The 15,765-nt window shown below is 50.2% G+C and overlaps 1 protein-coding gene across 4 annotated transcripts; it reads right to left on the bottom strand.

The window, feature by feature from the left end:
• Positions 1-317: 317 nt before the first annotated feature.
• Positions 318-9,349, bottom strand: ZBTB32 (zinc finger and BTB domain containing 32). Of its 4 annotated transcripts, none has more exons than XM_073796565.1 (6): positions 8,728-9,349; positions 1,590-2,575; positions 1,260-1,396; positions 1,075-1,143; positions 787-951; positions 318-601 (listed from the first exon to the last, which is right to left on the bottom strand). In XM_073796565.1, the coding sequence occupies exons 2-6, from the start codon at positions 2,474-2,476 to the stop codon at positions 318-320; spliced, it is 1,542 nt and encodes a 513-aa protein (XP_073652666.1). In that variant the 5' UTR covers positions 2,477-2,575; positions 8,728-9,349. The 4 variants fall into 4 exon arrangements, with proteins under 4 accessions (XP_073652666.1, XP_033700827.1, XP_019796779.1 ...); XM_033844936.2 differs by lacking the exon at positions 8,728-9,349 and having other exon boundaries at positions 1,590-1,637; positions 2,426-4,606; XM_019941220.3 differs by lacking the exon at positions 8,728-9,349 and adding an exon at positions 3,679-4,606.
• Positions 9,350-15,765: the final 6,416 nt, after the last annotated feature.

Raw genomic sequence — 15,765 nt, 5'->3', positions numbered from 1 at the left:
TCCGGACTCGGCTTTCTGGTCCTGAGAGGAGGGCACAGGAAACTCTTTATTTTGGTGATGAACCGCCAGTCCCCGCACAGTTAACCTTCACTCGTGCACACTTCACTGCCCTCACCCCACACGGGCTCGCTGGCCCAGGTTTCTGTGGCCCGCGGTCATCTGGGAGAGGGCTCTTGGCGCCCTTGCTGCGACGCTTCTTGGAGCAGAGTTTGCTAGGCGGCCGTAGCCGCGGTGCGAGGTCAGAAGCCTAGCAGGCCCGCCGGCCCATCTTTCATTCGGTACGCTTGGCTGAAGCCAAAGAAGCTACTGATACCCTGTCAGGTGGTTGAGGAAGGGGGCCTACAAGGAGAGGTCGAGGCCCGAGATGGCCTCGAGGAGGAGGAGGAGGAGTAGAGGAAGGTGGAGCGAATGGTCCATCCCGGCGGGAGCTGGCTGGGCGAGTGGCCGCGCATGTGCGTCTGCATGGAAGCCAGGCTGGGGCAGCCGGCCTGGCACAGAGGGCAGCGGTAGGGTGCGGCCCCATGCGTCCGCAGGTGCTTGGTCATGGCTGAGAAGTCCCGGGAGCGCTGGGGACAGAGGCTACAGGAGAAGGGCTTCTCTCCTAGGGCAGGTGGAGGGGAAGACCCATGAAGGAAAGAGGAAAGGAGCGAAGGCTGGCCTGGGGTAGATTGGGGCAATTGGGCAAGGTCGTTGTGGGGGAGCCAGACACTCAGAGAGGGACTTAGGAGCGGGCCCACTGGAGTTTGGAAGGAGGTAGACAATTCACACAGGGCAGGGTGCCCATACCTGTGTGGACACGGTAGTGCGTCTCCATCTGATGTTTGAGTGAAAACCTCTTTCCACAGACAGAACAAGAATAGGGCCGAGACCGAGCAGGAGGGGGTGGGGGAGGGTGTTGGTGAGATGGGTGGCTTGCTGTGCCCACATGACCCACACAGGTTGCAAGTTCACCTGTGGCGACAAAAGGCAAAGGAGGGCAGGGCTGGGAACCCCAGAGCCGGATCACTGGAACACTCAGGCAAGACATCAGGGGCTACAGTGGGGCTGAGGCAAAAGTGCCCTCACCCTACTCACCTGTGTGCCTCTGATCAGACTCTTCCATCTCCCCAGGGCTGAGCTGTGTGGGGCCCTGGGGGAGGGAACCTGAAGGGAGCAGAGTGAAGTAGGGGCTCTGCTCAGGCTGGACTCCTGGAGCCCCAGCCTCAGCCCCAGCTGAGAGAACATGTTACAGGGTGCATGCAGGGCAATGAGGGGCTTACCTGGGGTGGGGCTGCAGGAGGCCAACTGGTTCTGGCTCCAGAGGCCTTTGTGGAGGCTCAGGGACAGTGGGATCCTGGGAGTGGGATGGGGAAGAGTTACAGCTTCGGCTACACCTGGGATCCTGGCCAATTCCTTTCTGGAGAGGGAGGTGTCATGAGTCCTCAGGGGCTGGGCTTTGGGTTTCCCTGTGGTGGGAGCTTCTTGTCCTTTCCCCAGCTCAGGAAATGTATAGTAGAGATAAGAGATGTGGTGCCCTTCCACCCTTCACTGCTGCCTCTCCTAAGCCACTCCCTCCCAGCCGGAGGTCTTCCATAGGCCCTTCAACTCACCTCTGGTCCCGAGGCCAGACCTCCTGCTGGGCTGCAGTCATGGGGGTGCTATGGGAGAAGGGAGTGCCATATCTGGGCGGCAACAGCAGGATGCTCCACAGGGCAGGCTGGCCCTCCCCCAACCAAGGGGCCTCAGCCCACCAGGGCCTAGGGGTGATGCCGGTTTGGAGGGAACCTGGTGGGGGAAGGGGGCCAGGGAACTCCCGCAGACTTTCCTCAGAGCCCCCTGGACTGTCCCTCACCCACATGATCACTTCTTGCTTCCCATCTACTCCTCCGCGGCCAACAGGGGATTGGTTGAGTTTCTCCTCTGGTCTCATCTGCTCCCCTTGCTCCTCCAGAGTTGCCTCTGCCATCTCAGGGCTCTCTCTTGGTGGCCTGTGCCTGTGCAACGTCTCCTGTTCTTTCCCACCAGCTCTAACAAACTTCTGTGGTCTCTGCTTCTCTCCAAAGCCCCGCACTCCTCTCATAGAATCCCTTGTGGGTTTCTCTGGCTCCTCCTGTTGTTCCTTCAGCCCTGGACCCAGCTCTTCTCTGGCCGTATCTCTTCGAGCCCTCATGCATGCCTCTTCCAGGGACTGCACCCCTAACTCTCTGGCTGCCTCCTCAAGGGGCCCCAGTTCCCCAGGTTGCAGCTCTAGGCTCTCCCCATAAACAAAGTGCAGAAGTTGGGCAAAGGTGGAAGGGCTGATGCCTTTCACCAGAGCCCAGCGACCCCTGCGACCCAGTTGCTGGCTCACACCTGCCAGCACCAGGCTGTGGGCAGGGAACTCCTGGCTCCCCACTGTGATCAGGGTATCACATAGTGCTGGCCGGAGCCTGGCTGCTAGCCGTACCAGCCGATCAGAGCCATAGGGACTAGGCAGTCTTGTTGGGGACGTGGGCATTGTGCCTTGCCTGGGTACCAATCTCAGAGGTTCTGAGAGAAGGGCCACACTGTGGGGTCCATGGTGAAAAGGGGAGGCAGGAACAGCATATTCTCAAGCCTGTGGAGGTGAGGGGAGAAAGAGTGAATTGCTGGTTCTGAATCAGAGCTCTCTGTCCTGAATGGAACAGATAACCTGTCCCGAGAGAGGACCTGAGCTTATCTAGAATCATAGCAGGGGCCAGGGGTGGAGGTGGGGTGGTGGGAGAATGGAAATTAGACCAAATTCAGGACTTAAAGAGCAAGGACCAGACAGCTAAGAACTATCTCAAGTAGTGGATTTAAGGCTAGTATAGATGGGTCCTGCCAGTTGGCAATGTCTGACTTAAAGGATAGCAAACACTGATACTTCTGCTTCTCCAAGCTCCTCTGCAGGGAAAGACCTCGGAGTAGGTCAGGCTCTCCTCATTCCAGACAAGAAGATCACCACAAAACCCAGTCAGCCCTGGAAGTTAGGGATGGAGCAAGACACAGCTTCATGGGTGAGGTTAGAAAGCTAGTGTGTCCTCCCCCTGCAAGCCCATCATGTGGAGCTGAGGGTCCCAAGAGGAAGAAAGGGCAGCAAGACAGGGGTCGTAACTGCAGGAGGGCAGGCTCTAAGGCATCAATCAATCATCTCCCTGAGGACGAAACTTCTAGAACCCATCCTCAGAGAAGGAACTGGAAGAGACCAAAGGCTCCCATGCAGTGAGATAAGAGAGCAGGTCAGAAGCCACAGGAGAGAAGGCTCCTCATCTGAAGATGGAGAGACTTTGGAGAAGGCTTTGACCCTTGAGGAAGCCAGAGAAAGGGAAATGGGAACTATAGAGGGAGAGGCTATTTCCTCTCAAGATTAGGATAAGGAGACGGTTCAATTTTGTTTTTCATAAGCCAAAAGTGAAGAACAGAAGGACAGAACCGAACAAGGCAGAAATTTATCACACATCAAAACCACCACATTGGCTTTTAAGAAAACTGGGAACCCAGATATAAAGAGACGCACCTAAGTGTTGCAGTGCCCAGCAGGCATATTCCTAGGTGTGGGCTCACCATGAGTACGGACCCCATAGGAGGGGGGATTACTAGTTGGACACTTCACGGAGAGGGCTACAGGCTGGCAGGAAGTGGACAGAAAGAGGGGTGTAGTGGGAGGAAAGTCTCAGCTGGGGAGAAGCAGCCACTCACCGGTTGTAGCTTCCTCCTGGACACCGCATGCTCTGAACTGCTGTTGGGGCTCCTGGGCACCCCCACCCTGGAGCTAGCCCCGCCCCTGACCTCACAGTCATCCATTGGGTGTCCCAAGTATCAGTCTGCCACAGTCCTCCAAGGGGTGTGGTTTTATACCCCTGGCTGTGCTTCACTCCTCCAGGAGAGACCACTCTCCCCTCCAGAGCCCTGGCATTCTGCCTCCTAACCTCCTGTCTCATTTCATTTGTGAACCCCTAGTCAAAGAAGTGTATCTAAAGCAATAAGAACTTTGGGATAATCAGACCTGCGTTTGAGTCTCATCTCTGCCATTTACTAGTTGAGTCACCTTGGGCAAGTCACCTCTCTGAGCCTCAGTTAACTCATCCATGAAATAGGGATAACCTCTGCTTACCTCATTTGGAGGTGGGGTGAAGATGAAATGACATGATGTATGTGAAAGTGGTTTCTCGGTACATAGCATCATTCAAATAGTATTAGTTCTGTTTCTTAGAGGTGTCAGTAGATCTCTAGCAGCTGGAAGCTCTTTCTACTACCTCAAAAGTAAAAAGGACTGAAACATCTGCATTCTAAGGAGAGAGTGAAGGAGGGCCAAAAGCATGCCTCCTCCTCCCTCTCTCTGACTTGGTACTAGGAAGCCTCAACTGCTCTGTGGGAATGACCCCTGTCATCTGGGACATCACTGGGGACTGGGTGTGTGAGTGACTCAGATCCTCCCATCAGGCTCTGATGGGGGCAACCCCAGGAAGGGCCTGTGGTGGTCTTCGAAGAGAAAAACTCCTTTTCTTGGGTTGATGACAAATGACATTTCTCTGAAATCAGGACTCCGAGGTTTCTTTGACTTCCTGCCCAGGGGGTGAAGTTCCTCAGAGATTTCCCCTCTTTTCACACTTTAGCACTCCTTAACCTGGGGAAAAGATGAGCTCTGAGAGACTCAAATTTCTTTCTCTGTTTCTTACTATTTCATTATTCCTCGTCCTGTGATAGAATTTTCATTCACAGAACAAGTGCTGCTAAATCGCTTATGATATGTGCCTAATAAATAACTGGAAGGTTAACGAGTCAGGCACTGGTGGGCTGCTCTGGTGACAAGACACAGTCTGGTTCCCCCTCGGCTTCTCTCTTAGATTCTGGTCCCCTCCTAGACTCAAATATTATGTCTCTAAAACTCCTGTTTCACCTTTTGGCTCCAGGACCCCCGAATGTTCAGACCATCCTTCTACTCTCTCTCCAGACCTAATATGCCTTCCCTCTATCTCTCATTCTAGCTTGGGTGCAAACGGATGTTAATCCCTCCTAGATCAGACAGGGTGTGCCAATGGGTGGGGCTAGTGGAGGGGCAATAATAGTGTGGGGAGAGGGGAAGATGAGTCAGAGTGAAAGGGAAAATGCAAATGGGCAAGCTGTATTCATTTGCTACTCTGGTCGTTAAATATTTTCCATTTCTGAGCTTTCTAACTCCTCACACCACCACACCCAGGGACTCATTAGATACCCATATAAAAGACGCTTGATTTGGACACAGAAATGCACCAATCCCTGACATGTAGGTATACAGAGGGAAACATCCTTCCTCCAATACAGAAATACACACTCCCTGAGGATATGGGATAAGTGAGGAAAGCCATGAAGGAGAAACCCCAAGTGTAGGTATAGGGGTCTGGAAGATTACATCATCACCCAGTGGAGTAGAGTCCCCTCACCTCCCAGGCCTACATCATGTGCCCATGACTCGGCTCCCCTACCGGTGGTTGCCCACTGATGTTCAAAAGAGTTGGAGGCTGTGCTCAAAGGGCAGCATCCTCTTATGCAGTTGACAGGGAGTGCCAACGGGCTCTCAGGAAACCTAAAAGTGAGGGCAAGGGGCAAGGGGACTCTCCATTCAGTGAACAAAAGCCCCCAAGATTGGGAAACCCCATCTTTCCGCCCACTTGGTGTCTACCCCCTTCTAAGGATAACCCTTTAGAGACTGCCTCCTTAGAGGTATCTCTAGGGCCCTCTACACCGCAGCCCTTCTTCCTTCCTACATTCTTGACATTCTTGACTGCACAGTCCAAACCACCTTGCACTGAGCAGTGATAGCAGAAGCAGAAGCAAATAGCACTTTGACTTGGAAAGGTAGGGACGCTGCTGACTCTTTCTCCCTCTCTCTCTCTCTCTCTCTCTCTCTCTCTCTCTCTCTCTCTCTCTCTCTCTCTTTTTGGCTGCATGGCATGCAAAACTTCCCTGACCAGGGATCGAACCCGTGCCCCCTGCATTGGAAGCCCGGAGTCCTAACCACTGGACCACCAGGGAAGTCTCGTGTTTCTCTTCTTGAAAGGACTCTCCTCCCCAGCCTCAGAAACCTTGCCCACCTTCCACTTCCCAGGCTGACTCAGTAGGGATCTCCTGCAGTTGTCTCTCTGGGGTGGAGCCAGGAAACCACAGGTCATGAGGACACAAGCCTGCATCCTGGGAGAGGGTACCGTAGGTGGGAGAGGTTAGGTAGGATATAATTGGAAGAAAAGAATGTGGGAAAAGGAGGTATGATTTTTGCCTCTCAGTCCTTTCTAATATTCATATTACTAAATAAAGTTTGAAATCTGATATCTTTTATTCTTACTGATAGACTTGACCTTCAGGCACAACCCAGCTTGCTATAAAAATGTCAACACAGCAATACAAGTATAGAGTCTCTTCAAATATTATAATTAAAACTAAACCATCAGAATATGCCAATTAGAGGGATGATTATTTGTTTTATGAAAATATTCTCCCTTGGTCTCACGTATTGAGGTATTGAGTACCTCCAAAAGCCAGGTTAAACAAGATTCAATTCAGAAAAGTTCTATGAACTTTCCACTCTTCCCAGGAACACATCACTTTCGGCAAATTAAGGTGGTTAAACTCCCTGCATCATTTTATATAGATTAAAACCAATTATCCAAACCTTACATAAATCTTTTTAGTTAAGTACATCCAACACATACCAGAGGAGAGACACCACAGAATGAATGAGTTTCTTTCTTCCCTTAAATCTATGTTCTACATAGCCCAAGATCTGGATATAATAATGGGCAGGTGAGCTGAATCTAGGTCATAGAGACCCTATCACAGCACACCTTTTGTGGATTAAGTGGCAAAACAACCAGATGAGAAGTAAAAACAACTTAGGTTCCACTGCATCCTCACAGTGGACTGCCTTTTTCTTCAGCACTAACGGGGTTAACTCTTCTGAGACCCTCAACTTCCTCATAGGGACTATTTTCAAGACCAGTATTGAATATCCATATTGCCTCAAATCCAGACAGAGGGCCCCACTCTGACCTCTAGTTGTGTCCCTCCCCATGGGCTGAGGAGTCCAAGGGTATCTAGGAAGTACCCCCCTGGAACCTGTGCCCCCCAATTCTAGACCATGCTCTGGGAACTCGGAACCCTGGACCTCCTGGCCCAAAGAGCCCACTTCCTGGGTTTACATTGGCCTCAGACCCAGGTCTATACTCTTCCGAGTGGGCTATGTGATTGATGTAATTGTGTGGCCGATTGGGTGGGAGGGGCACGTAGACGGAACTTGGACATGCAGGCTAGTATGTGAGACACCTTGAAGTATGCGCCAACACCAGATGTGGGGATAAGAGGGGAAATCTCCATTTCTAGTCTTGCCTAAGCCCCATAAATAATATGGGAGCCTGCTTTATTGTAGTGGTTCTTAACCTCTCAGGGGGTCACTATGCTTTTTAAAATTGTAAGTCGTGGAATCAACTCTTTACATCAGAAAATTGTAGATTCTCATACCATTTTGCATGTGAATGACAAGAGAGTCACAGACTGCTCTGAAACTCACCCTTGCACAGGCTTCACTCCTCATCCTTGTGGCTGCTTTTACCGCCCCCCCTGCCAACACATACAGTTTTTTGGATTATTTCCAGGAGCTCATAGACCCTGTAATCCACTCATAGACTCCCCCCATGCACCTCCACCCTTGGTTTAAGAACTCTGGGTGTACATGAAAGTACCCTGAAAGCTTTAGTACCAGGTAGAGCTTGAACAGCGGAGTGAAATTAGATATCAACATCCTGCCTCATAAGTATAAAAAGATCTTCAGTAAAGACAACCTGGGTGATTTCCTAAAGAGCAGGATATCTCACACACCTCCTATGCTCCAGTACAACGTCCATCTTCTCCAAGCAGCTGCCCCATGCTTAGAACCTGATGTCTTCTGGGAATGACCAGAAACAGGTTGCGGAAGAATGGGAACAGGGACTAAAAGGCCCAAGACACGACTCAATCCTGGTTCTATCTAGAGCCACCACAAAACAATAATACTTCATGGAGGGCAAACAACCTGCTGGGATTCAGAGACACCCTCCCCACCCCAGAACCTCCAGAAGACCACGGCCCTAATCTCCTGGCCACGTTGTCCAGCCTGGACCCAGTCCTGGAAAATCTTACACAAGCACCCCAACCCAGAAGCTAGAGTCCCCCAAAAGTCTTGCAGCCACATGTTCCCATCACAGCCAGGATGCAATGACTCTTGACAACTTCCCATTGGGCTTTCGACTTCATCAACACTCACTCTCAGCCCAGGCTGGATCCAAAGACTCCAGAAAACCTCTCAAGTTCTCACTAGTTTCATTTCTTGGTCAAAGACTCCCAAGAACCTCTGGAGAGTCACAGACCTCTCCAGTCACCAGATCCAGTCTCAGTCCAGAGACCCCGGACAACCTCTCATAGGTCAGAGGCCATACCTCATGGCCAATGACCCCACACAGAGCTCCAAGGCCTCCACCTGCCCCACAACACACTTCCAAATCAGGCTGTCTCAGGGCCCGGGGACATGCCGGCTTGGTCTCTGCCCAGCCGGGCCCAACGGTGCCCAGGAGGCCCCACTTCCAGCCTCTCCAGGGCAGAGGGAGTCCCCAAAGCCTAACGCCCTCACCCCCACTTCCCGATCCTCATCCTCAGGGCGACCACTCAAGCCCCCATACCTCAGCTTTGCCTGGGCCAGGCCCAAGCCCGAAGAAAAGAAAGAAAATCCATGGCACTCACCGACTCAGGCCCTGTTCCTCTCCTCACTCCGCCTCACATACACTCCGGGCGGCACAAGCCCGAGTAGCCGTTAGAAAGTGGAGCGGCGCGAGGCTCGGAGCTCGAGGCCGGGCCGCGTGCACAGCTCGCTGGTCGCCCTGGATCCCGAGGCAGACGCTGATTGGCCGCATTGCTGGCCACACCCTCTTTCCTGGCTCCCGCCGGCTGAGGGATCACAACAGCCTGGGAGGCACCTAGGACAGCTCCACTCCGCACCACCCCCTGCCCCTCCCCCTCCCGGCCCCCGGGTCCCCAACTCTGCCTCGCGACCTCCGCTGATTGGCTGCGGAGCCGAGCTCGCGCCCACCTGGCTGGCGCTGTGGAGGGACAGGGCCTTAAATCTGATTGGTCCGCGGACTTAGGCTTCAGGCCTCTAAGGCTGAGAGCTCATCCACCAGCCGGTCCTCAATGCTTTCTGGCTGCGCAGATTGCTCTGTCCCCCGCTCTTTATGAAGAGACTGGGGCCTGAACCTCCTTCACCTGCATAGCTTTGGAGGCTCCCTCTGAAAGTGCTCAGGGATACCACTGCTTTCTTGTTTCTATCTTTCCATCCTGTGTAGTCCTCGTTGCAAACCCTTTCACCTTTCTCTCAACCCCTTACAATCTGTGGAGAAGTGACTGGGATTGGATAGGAGGCCATCAGGCTTTGGGTGCCAGTGGGCAGCTCCCCTTTCCCGCCTCTTGCCTTGCACCACCATTAATTGGCTGCAGAACGCACCCTGCCTCACCCGGAAGTATGCGGGGACAGAGAAGACACAAGAGAGGGCAGTGCCTTGACCCCCCTCATTGGCCTAGATGCTCGCGCTTCAAATACACGATGACGCCCCAGCTGTCTGCTGAGTCAGGATTAACTGCGTACTTCATGTACCAGCCCCCACCACACCGTAAAGAGAATGACCCATTACGCTGCCCCACCATTAACTGGCCCGGGGTTAGAACCCGGCCAGCGGGCTTTCTGACTAGGCAGGGCTTTGGTGCTGACACACCGTACCAATCTGTGGCTGGCCGACTGCCTCCCTTCTTCCCCCGGCCCCGCTGCCATTGCACCGTCGATCAGCTGGCCCCACTCCTAAGTGGCTTAGCCTGGACACATCCAATCAGGCGCGAGGGCGCTTTAAGGAGGCGGGCATTGCTCCACCGCTTCCACTTCTGATTGGTCCCGAGGCTTGCTTCTTCGCCTTTGATTGATCAGCGGACCTGGAGGAGGGAGCCCAGCCCAATGGTTTCGGGCGGCGGTTAGAATTCTGTCCCTTTGCTTCTGTTCAGCTTCGGGGTTCTGGCGACTGTTGTCTGGCGTCTCCTTCCCCACGGCTAGTGGGGAAATGGGGATGGAGAGTGGGGTGGGGGGAGGAGCTGGAAGGGGCCCCGCTGAGGAGGGCGTGACTCGACTAGAGGAGCTTAGGACAGTGGGAACCGAGACCACCTAAGGCGAGCGCCTGGCACGAGGGAGATAACCCTTCAAATAGCAGGGGAAAGACGGGCGCTGTAGTAGTAACAACAGCCCTTTCCATGTACTACGCTTTGTGCATCATCTCACTGAATCCTTCTAAACAGCTCTGTGAGGGAGTCTATTACTAGCCGGGTTAAACGCTGAGGGTCAGAGGTGAAGTCACTTGTCTCAGTGAGTATGGGCATTGCTGGGACGCCGACATTGTTCTGGTGAGAGTCCAACATCCGAGCTACACTACAATTAAGTAGGATTGATCTTATATAGATGTGGAATGGGGTCTCATGTGGTCACATGACCTTGGTTTACTTCATCATATAAATGAGTTTTTTTGCTTGTTTGTTTTTCTTCTTTTAGACTTGAATCCCATCCTGAAGGCTCAGCACTCAGCATATATTTTCAACTCCTCCAACTCTGGGGCAAATGCATTTGCATTCTAGAAAAAGATATTTTAAAAATCAGCATCATAATATCTTTGCCACTTTTTGGCCACTGACACCGAACGAGGCCACTTTTAAGTGTTTTACATGCATCCTCTGACTGAATCCTCATAAGCTGTATCAGATGTTTACTGTTATTTTTCTCACTTCACAGATGAGTATATTGAGGCTGACAGAAGAACCTGATTTCCCTAAGATCTCACCAGAAGTAATTGTCAGAGCCGGAATTTGAATTGGGCCTGTTGCAGTTTGACTCCAGAGCCTAAGCTCCTAACCACTGATATACAATGCCTGTCATCCTAACAGCTACAGTGTCCAGAGTGTGGGCACACATGGTCCTGGGGAATCCTCGTAGCCACTCTAGGAAGAGGAATGATGACAACACTCGTTAGAACAGACAACAGAGGCTCATGGAGGTGAAGACACTCAGCTCACATAGCTGGTCCATGGCTGAGCAAGGAGTAGAATGAATCATACCTAATATGCTGAATCCACACCCCACATTCTTAATCACTCCTCACACTGCTCCCTTCCCATTTGACAAACGAAGAAACTGAGGCGCTGAGGAGAAATCCAAGCTGGAATTCAGACCCAGGCCTATCAGACCCAAGAGATCACTCCCTGAACCACATTACCTCCAGGAAGTATGTGTCTGGTAGATCCTGTGTTGTTGGGTCAGGTGAGAAGTCCTCATACCCAGCCAGCCTTGTCTGCAAGCAATGAGGTCATCTGGTCCCAATTTTGGCCCTAAAGGTGGTTGGGAGAGTATTTCACAGCCTCAGAGCCTTTGGGGGCTTCTCATTGAGAAGCCTTAATCGTAATTGCTACAATTTATTGTACACTTTTTATGAGCCAGGCTAGGTGGAAAACATTCTGCATGTATCATCTCACTGAATCCTTATAATAATTCTAGGATATAGGGGTTGTTATTGTCCCCAATTTACAGGTGGGGAAACTGAGACCCAGGGCGGGATGTAACATTTCTATGTTTACAGAGCTAGTGAATGGTGGAGCCTGGATTGGAACTTCGAGAGCCCTCAATTCCAGCTACTACCCAGTGTGTACATGCATGAGAAGATGGAGTGAGGGACCCTGGGTTCTGGCAGGATGGAGTCAGAACGGTTGTTGGTTTCATTCTGGAGGCTGGACTGTAAGATTTGAAGAGTAAGCTGTCTGAGAGGAGTAGAGAAATAACTATGGCTTATGGAACAACTACCCCATGCCAGGCCCTATGTTAACTACACTTTAATATATGTTGAGAAGCCTTGTGGTTAAGAAGCTGGACACTGGATCCAGTCTGCCTGGATTCATGTCCTGGCCTTGCTTCTTGCTAGTTGTGAGACCTTTGGCCGGTTACTTAACCTCTCTTGGCCTCAATTTCCTCATCTGTAATGTGGGGATAATGATAATAAATACCTCTCAGGACTGTCAAGAGGATTTTATTTTATTTATTATTATTATTATTATTTTTTGCGGTACGCGGGCCTCCCACTGCTGTGGCCTCTCCCTTTGTGGAGCACAGGCTCCGGATGTGCAGGCTCAGCGGCCATGGCTCACGGGCCCAGCTGCTCCGCGGCATGTGGGATCTTCCCAGACCGGGGCACGAACCCGTGTCCCCTGCATCGGCAGGCGGACTCCCAACCACTGCGCCACCAGGGAAGCCCCTGTTAAGAGGATTTTAAATGAACTAATAGAACAGTGGCATTTCTTCTCTTCTCCAGTGTTCTGAAACTGAGTTGTTTCCTTGCAATCAACATCACTTGCCTCGACTCTGCTGTAGATACTGAAAATTAAGGCTGGATATTTGCACTGGGAAAGTCTGGGGGAAGTGTGTTCCCAGAAGAGGTAGCAAGAGCAAAGGCCTTGAGACAGGAGTGAACTTAGTATGTCTGAGGTACAGCAAGAAGTCCAGCTGGAACCAGGCAGATGACTAAGACTCAGGAGCTCAGCCCAACTGCACATGTGCTCATAACAGGCATCAAAACGACCCTGTACTTTTCAGAGCATAATGGACTTTACCCAAGCTTTTATTTCTGGAGAAACCCAAAGCCATGATTACTGTTTTTAAAAAATTAATTAATTAATTAATTTCTATTTGGCTACATTGGGTCTTCGTTGCTGCGTGCGGGCTTTCTCTAGTTGTGGCGAGCGGGGGCTACTCTTTGTTGTGGTGCTCGGGCTTCTCATTGCGGTAACTTCTCTTGTTGTGGAGCATGGGCTCTAGGCGTGTGAGCTTCAGTAGTTGTGGCACAAGGGCTCATAGTTGTGGCTCGCAGGCTCTAGATTGCAGGCTCAGTAGTTGTGGCGCACGGGCTTAGTTGCTCCACTGCATGTGGGATCTTCCCAGGGCAGGGCTTGAACCCGTGTCCCCTGCACTGGCAGGTGGATTCTTAACCACTGCACCACCAGGGAAGTCCGCCATGATTACTTTTGAGGCTCAGTGTCCAAGCACAGGGATTTAGAGATGTTGCTTAGAACTCAGGTCGTCTTGAGCCAGGGCTCATGTGTAGGGGTCAGAAGACTTGCATTCACTCAAATATTTATTAAACTCTGAGAGCATATGCCATCTGTGCCAAGCCCAGGGAAGACTTAGCCCCTTCAAAATCTTTAGATTAAAAGCTTTAACCTTATAGAAAGGAATTAGACCTTAAAACATATCCTTCCAAAACCAAGTGGTAAGTGTAGCAACTAAAGCCCAGAAGGGGCACTTAAGCCAGGGCTGGGGGAGGGAGAAGGGTGAGGGAAGACTTTTCAGAGAAGGTGGTGACCCCTAAGTGTATATTTTTGGAGGACCTACTATGTGCTAGGCACGGTGCTTAGTCCAAAACATATAATGGCAAACAAGAAGAGACCGAATGTATTAGTCTGCTAGGGCTTCTGTAACAAAATACCAAAGGCTGGGTGGCTTAAACAATACAAACTTATTTCTCACAGTTCTGGAGGCTGGAAGTTCAAAATCAAGGTGCCAGCTGGGTTCATTTCTCCTGAGACCTCTTTCCTTGGCTTGCAGGTAGCTGCCTTCTCACTGTGTCCTCATATGGCCTTTCTTCTGTGCATGCACACTACTGGTGTCTCTTCCTTTTCTGATAAGGATACCGTAAACTGAATGTTAGTGCCGCCCCCTCCCACACCCCCAACTACACCAGATTCGTAGGTTGAAATCTCATCCTCAATGTGAGGATATTTGGAGATAGGGCCTTTGGGAGGTAATTAGGTCTTAAGGGTGGAGCACTTATGAATGGGATTAGTGCCCTTATAAAAGGCTTCAGAGGGAGCTTCCTCGCCCCATGTGATTTTACAGTGAGAAGACAGCCATCTATAAACCAGAAGGCGGGCCCTCACCAGATACCAAACCTGCCAGTGCCTTGATCTCGGACTTCCCAGCTTCCAGAACTGTGAGCAATAAATTTCTGTTATATATAATCTACCCAGTCTTTGGTATTCTGTTACAGCAGCCCAAACAGAAGGACATCAGTCCTTAAACAATACAAACTTATTTATCCGTCCTATTGGATTAGCTTCATGCTCTTAGGACCTCATTTAACTTAATTCCCTCCTTAAAGGCCCTGTTTTCAAATACAGTTACATTGAGGGTAAGTCTTCAACACATGAATCTGGGGAATTTGGACTTATTGACAATTCAGTCTATAACACTAAATATCTACCACTGAGGGATTAAACAGCCTGGTAGGGGAGATGCATATTATTAACAACATGTGGAGAGAGCAGAGCAGAATGGTTAAGATGTCAGCTCTGGAATCACACTGACGGTTTGGGTCCTGCCTCTGTCATTTACCAACTATGTGACGTTCAGCAAGTTTCTTCCACTTTTTGTGCCTTGAGGGAATCAAATGAGCAGATACCCTTGAAGTCCTTAGGACAGCCCCTGGCACTGAGTACGTGCTCATTAAATGTTGGCTATTGTTATTAATTACAAGTAAAATTAAAATTGTGCTAAATGCGCCGAAGGAAAACCACAAGATAGATTAAGAAAGTAAAACTCTCATCTGGCCAGTGTTTTCAAGAAAGACTTCCTGGAGGAAGTGATGCTTGCACTCAGGTCTGAAAAATGAGTACTCACTAACCAGACTAGGGAGCGAGGAGAGGTTTCCAGGCAGTAGGAAAGTAGGTTCCAGAGCTCTGGGGTGAGAGGAAACATGGCCCAGAATCCAATGTCTCAGAGCAGAGCAAGGAGGTACAGGGGAAGCAGGGGAGAGGGAGACCTGGTGTAGTTGGCAAGGCCTGGCCTTGCCAGAAGTGCTGGCATTCTCCTAAGAACCATGCAGAATCACAGAAGGAAGTGTCTATTTTTTTTTTTTTTTAACAGAGACTGGTTTGATGGACCTCTATGTACAATACTTATCACCCAGATGCAAGAGCTATCAACATTCTGCCTTTCTTATTTCATCAGTACTCCCTCAGTCTTTTTCTTTTAAATATTTTTCTCCTTGAACACATTCTACTTGACAATGAAAGCAATTGGGACAAAAATCTCTTGAGAGGGGGAAATATACAAACACACTTTATTAGGGAGGAAAGGTACACACATAGTTGGTTTTATCTAGTGATAATGCATGCTTTTTAAATGACACATTTTGTGAAATGCTTTAAAAAATTTTTTAGCACCAATCAGTAGCATTAACAGTACAGGAATACCTCGTTTTATTGTGCTTTGCTTTATTGTGCTTCGCAGATACTGCATTTTTTACAAATCAAAGGTTTGTGGCAACCCTACGTTGAGCAAGTCTATCAGTGCCATCTTTCCAACAGCATTTGTTCACTTCATATTTCTGTGGCATATTTTGGTAATTCTTGCAATATTTCAAACTTTTTCATTGTTATATTTTATGGTGATTTTTGATCAGTGATAGTTGATGTTACTATTGTAATTGTTTTGGGGTGCCAAAAACCGCACCCGTATAAGACAGCAAACTTAATCAATAAATGTTGTGGGATTACTGGTGTAATTTCTCCACTAATCAGCCATTCCCCCTTCTCTCTCTCTTTCCTAGGGCCTCCCTATTTCTTGAAACACAACAATATTGAAATTAGGCCAATTAATAACCCTACAATGGCCTCTACATGTTCAAGTGAAAAAAATCACGTGGGAAA

Source organism: Tursiops truncatus, chromosome 19 (assembly GCF_011762595.2).
Source record: "Tursiops truncatus isolate mTurTru1 chromosome 19, mTurTru1.mat.Y, whole genome shotgun sequence".
NCBI classification, from domain to species: domain Eukaryota; kingdom Metazoa; phylum Chordata; class Mammalia; order Artiodactyla; family Delphinidae; genus Tursiops; species Tursiops truncatus.
Note: the sequence above shows the minus strand (reverse complement) of the source record. Positions and strands in the feature narration are given on the sequence as shown.

Bases quoted from the DNA above. Each gene is read 5' to 3' on its own strand.
- ZBTB32 (XM_073796565.1), bottom strand. From the start codon at position 2,476: ATGCCCACGTCCCCAACAAGACTGCCTAGTCCCTATGGCTCTGATCGG. The intron at 952-1,074 runs GTGAGTAGGGTG...TTGTCGCCACAG, and splicing joins GTCTGATCAGAGGCACACAG to GTGAACTTGCAACCTGTGTG. The intron at 602-786 runs GTATGGGCACCC...CACCTGCCCTAG, and splicing joins GCACTACCGTGTCCACACAG to GAGAGAAGCCCTTCTCCTGT.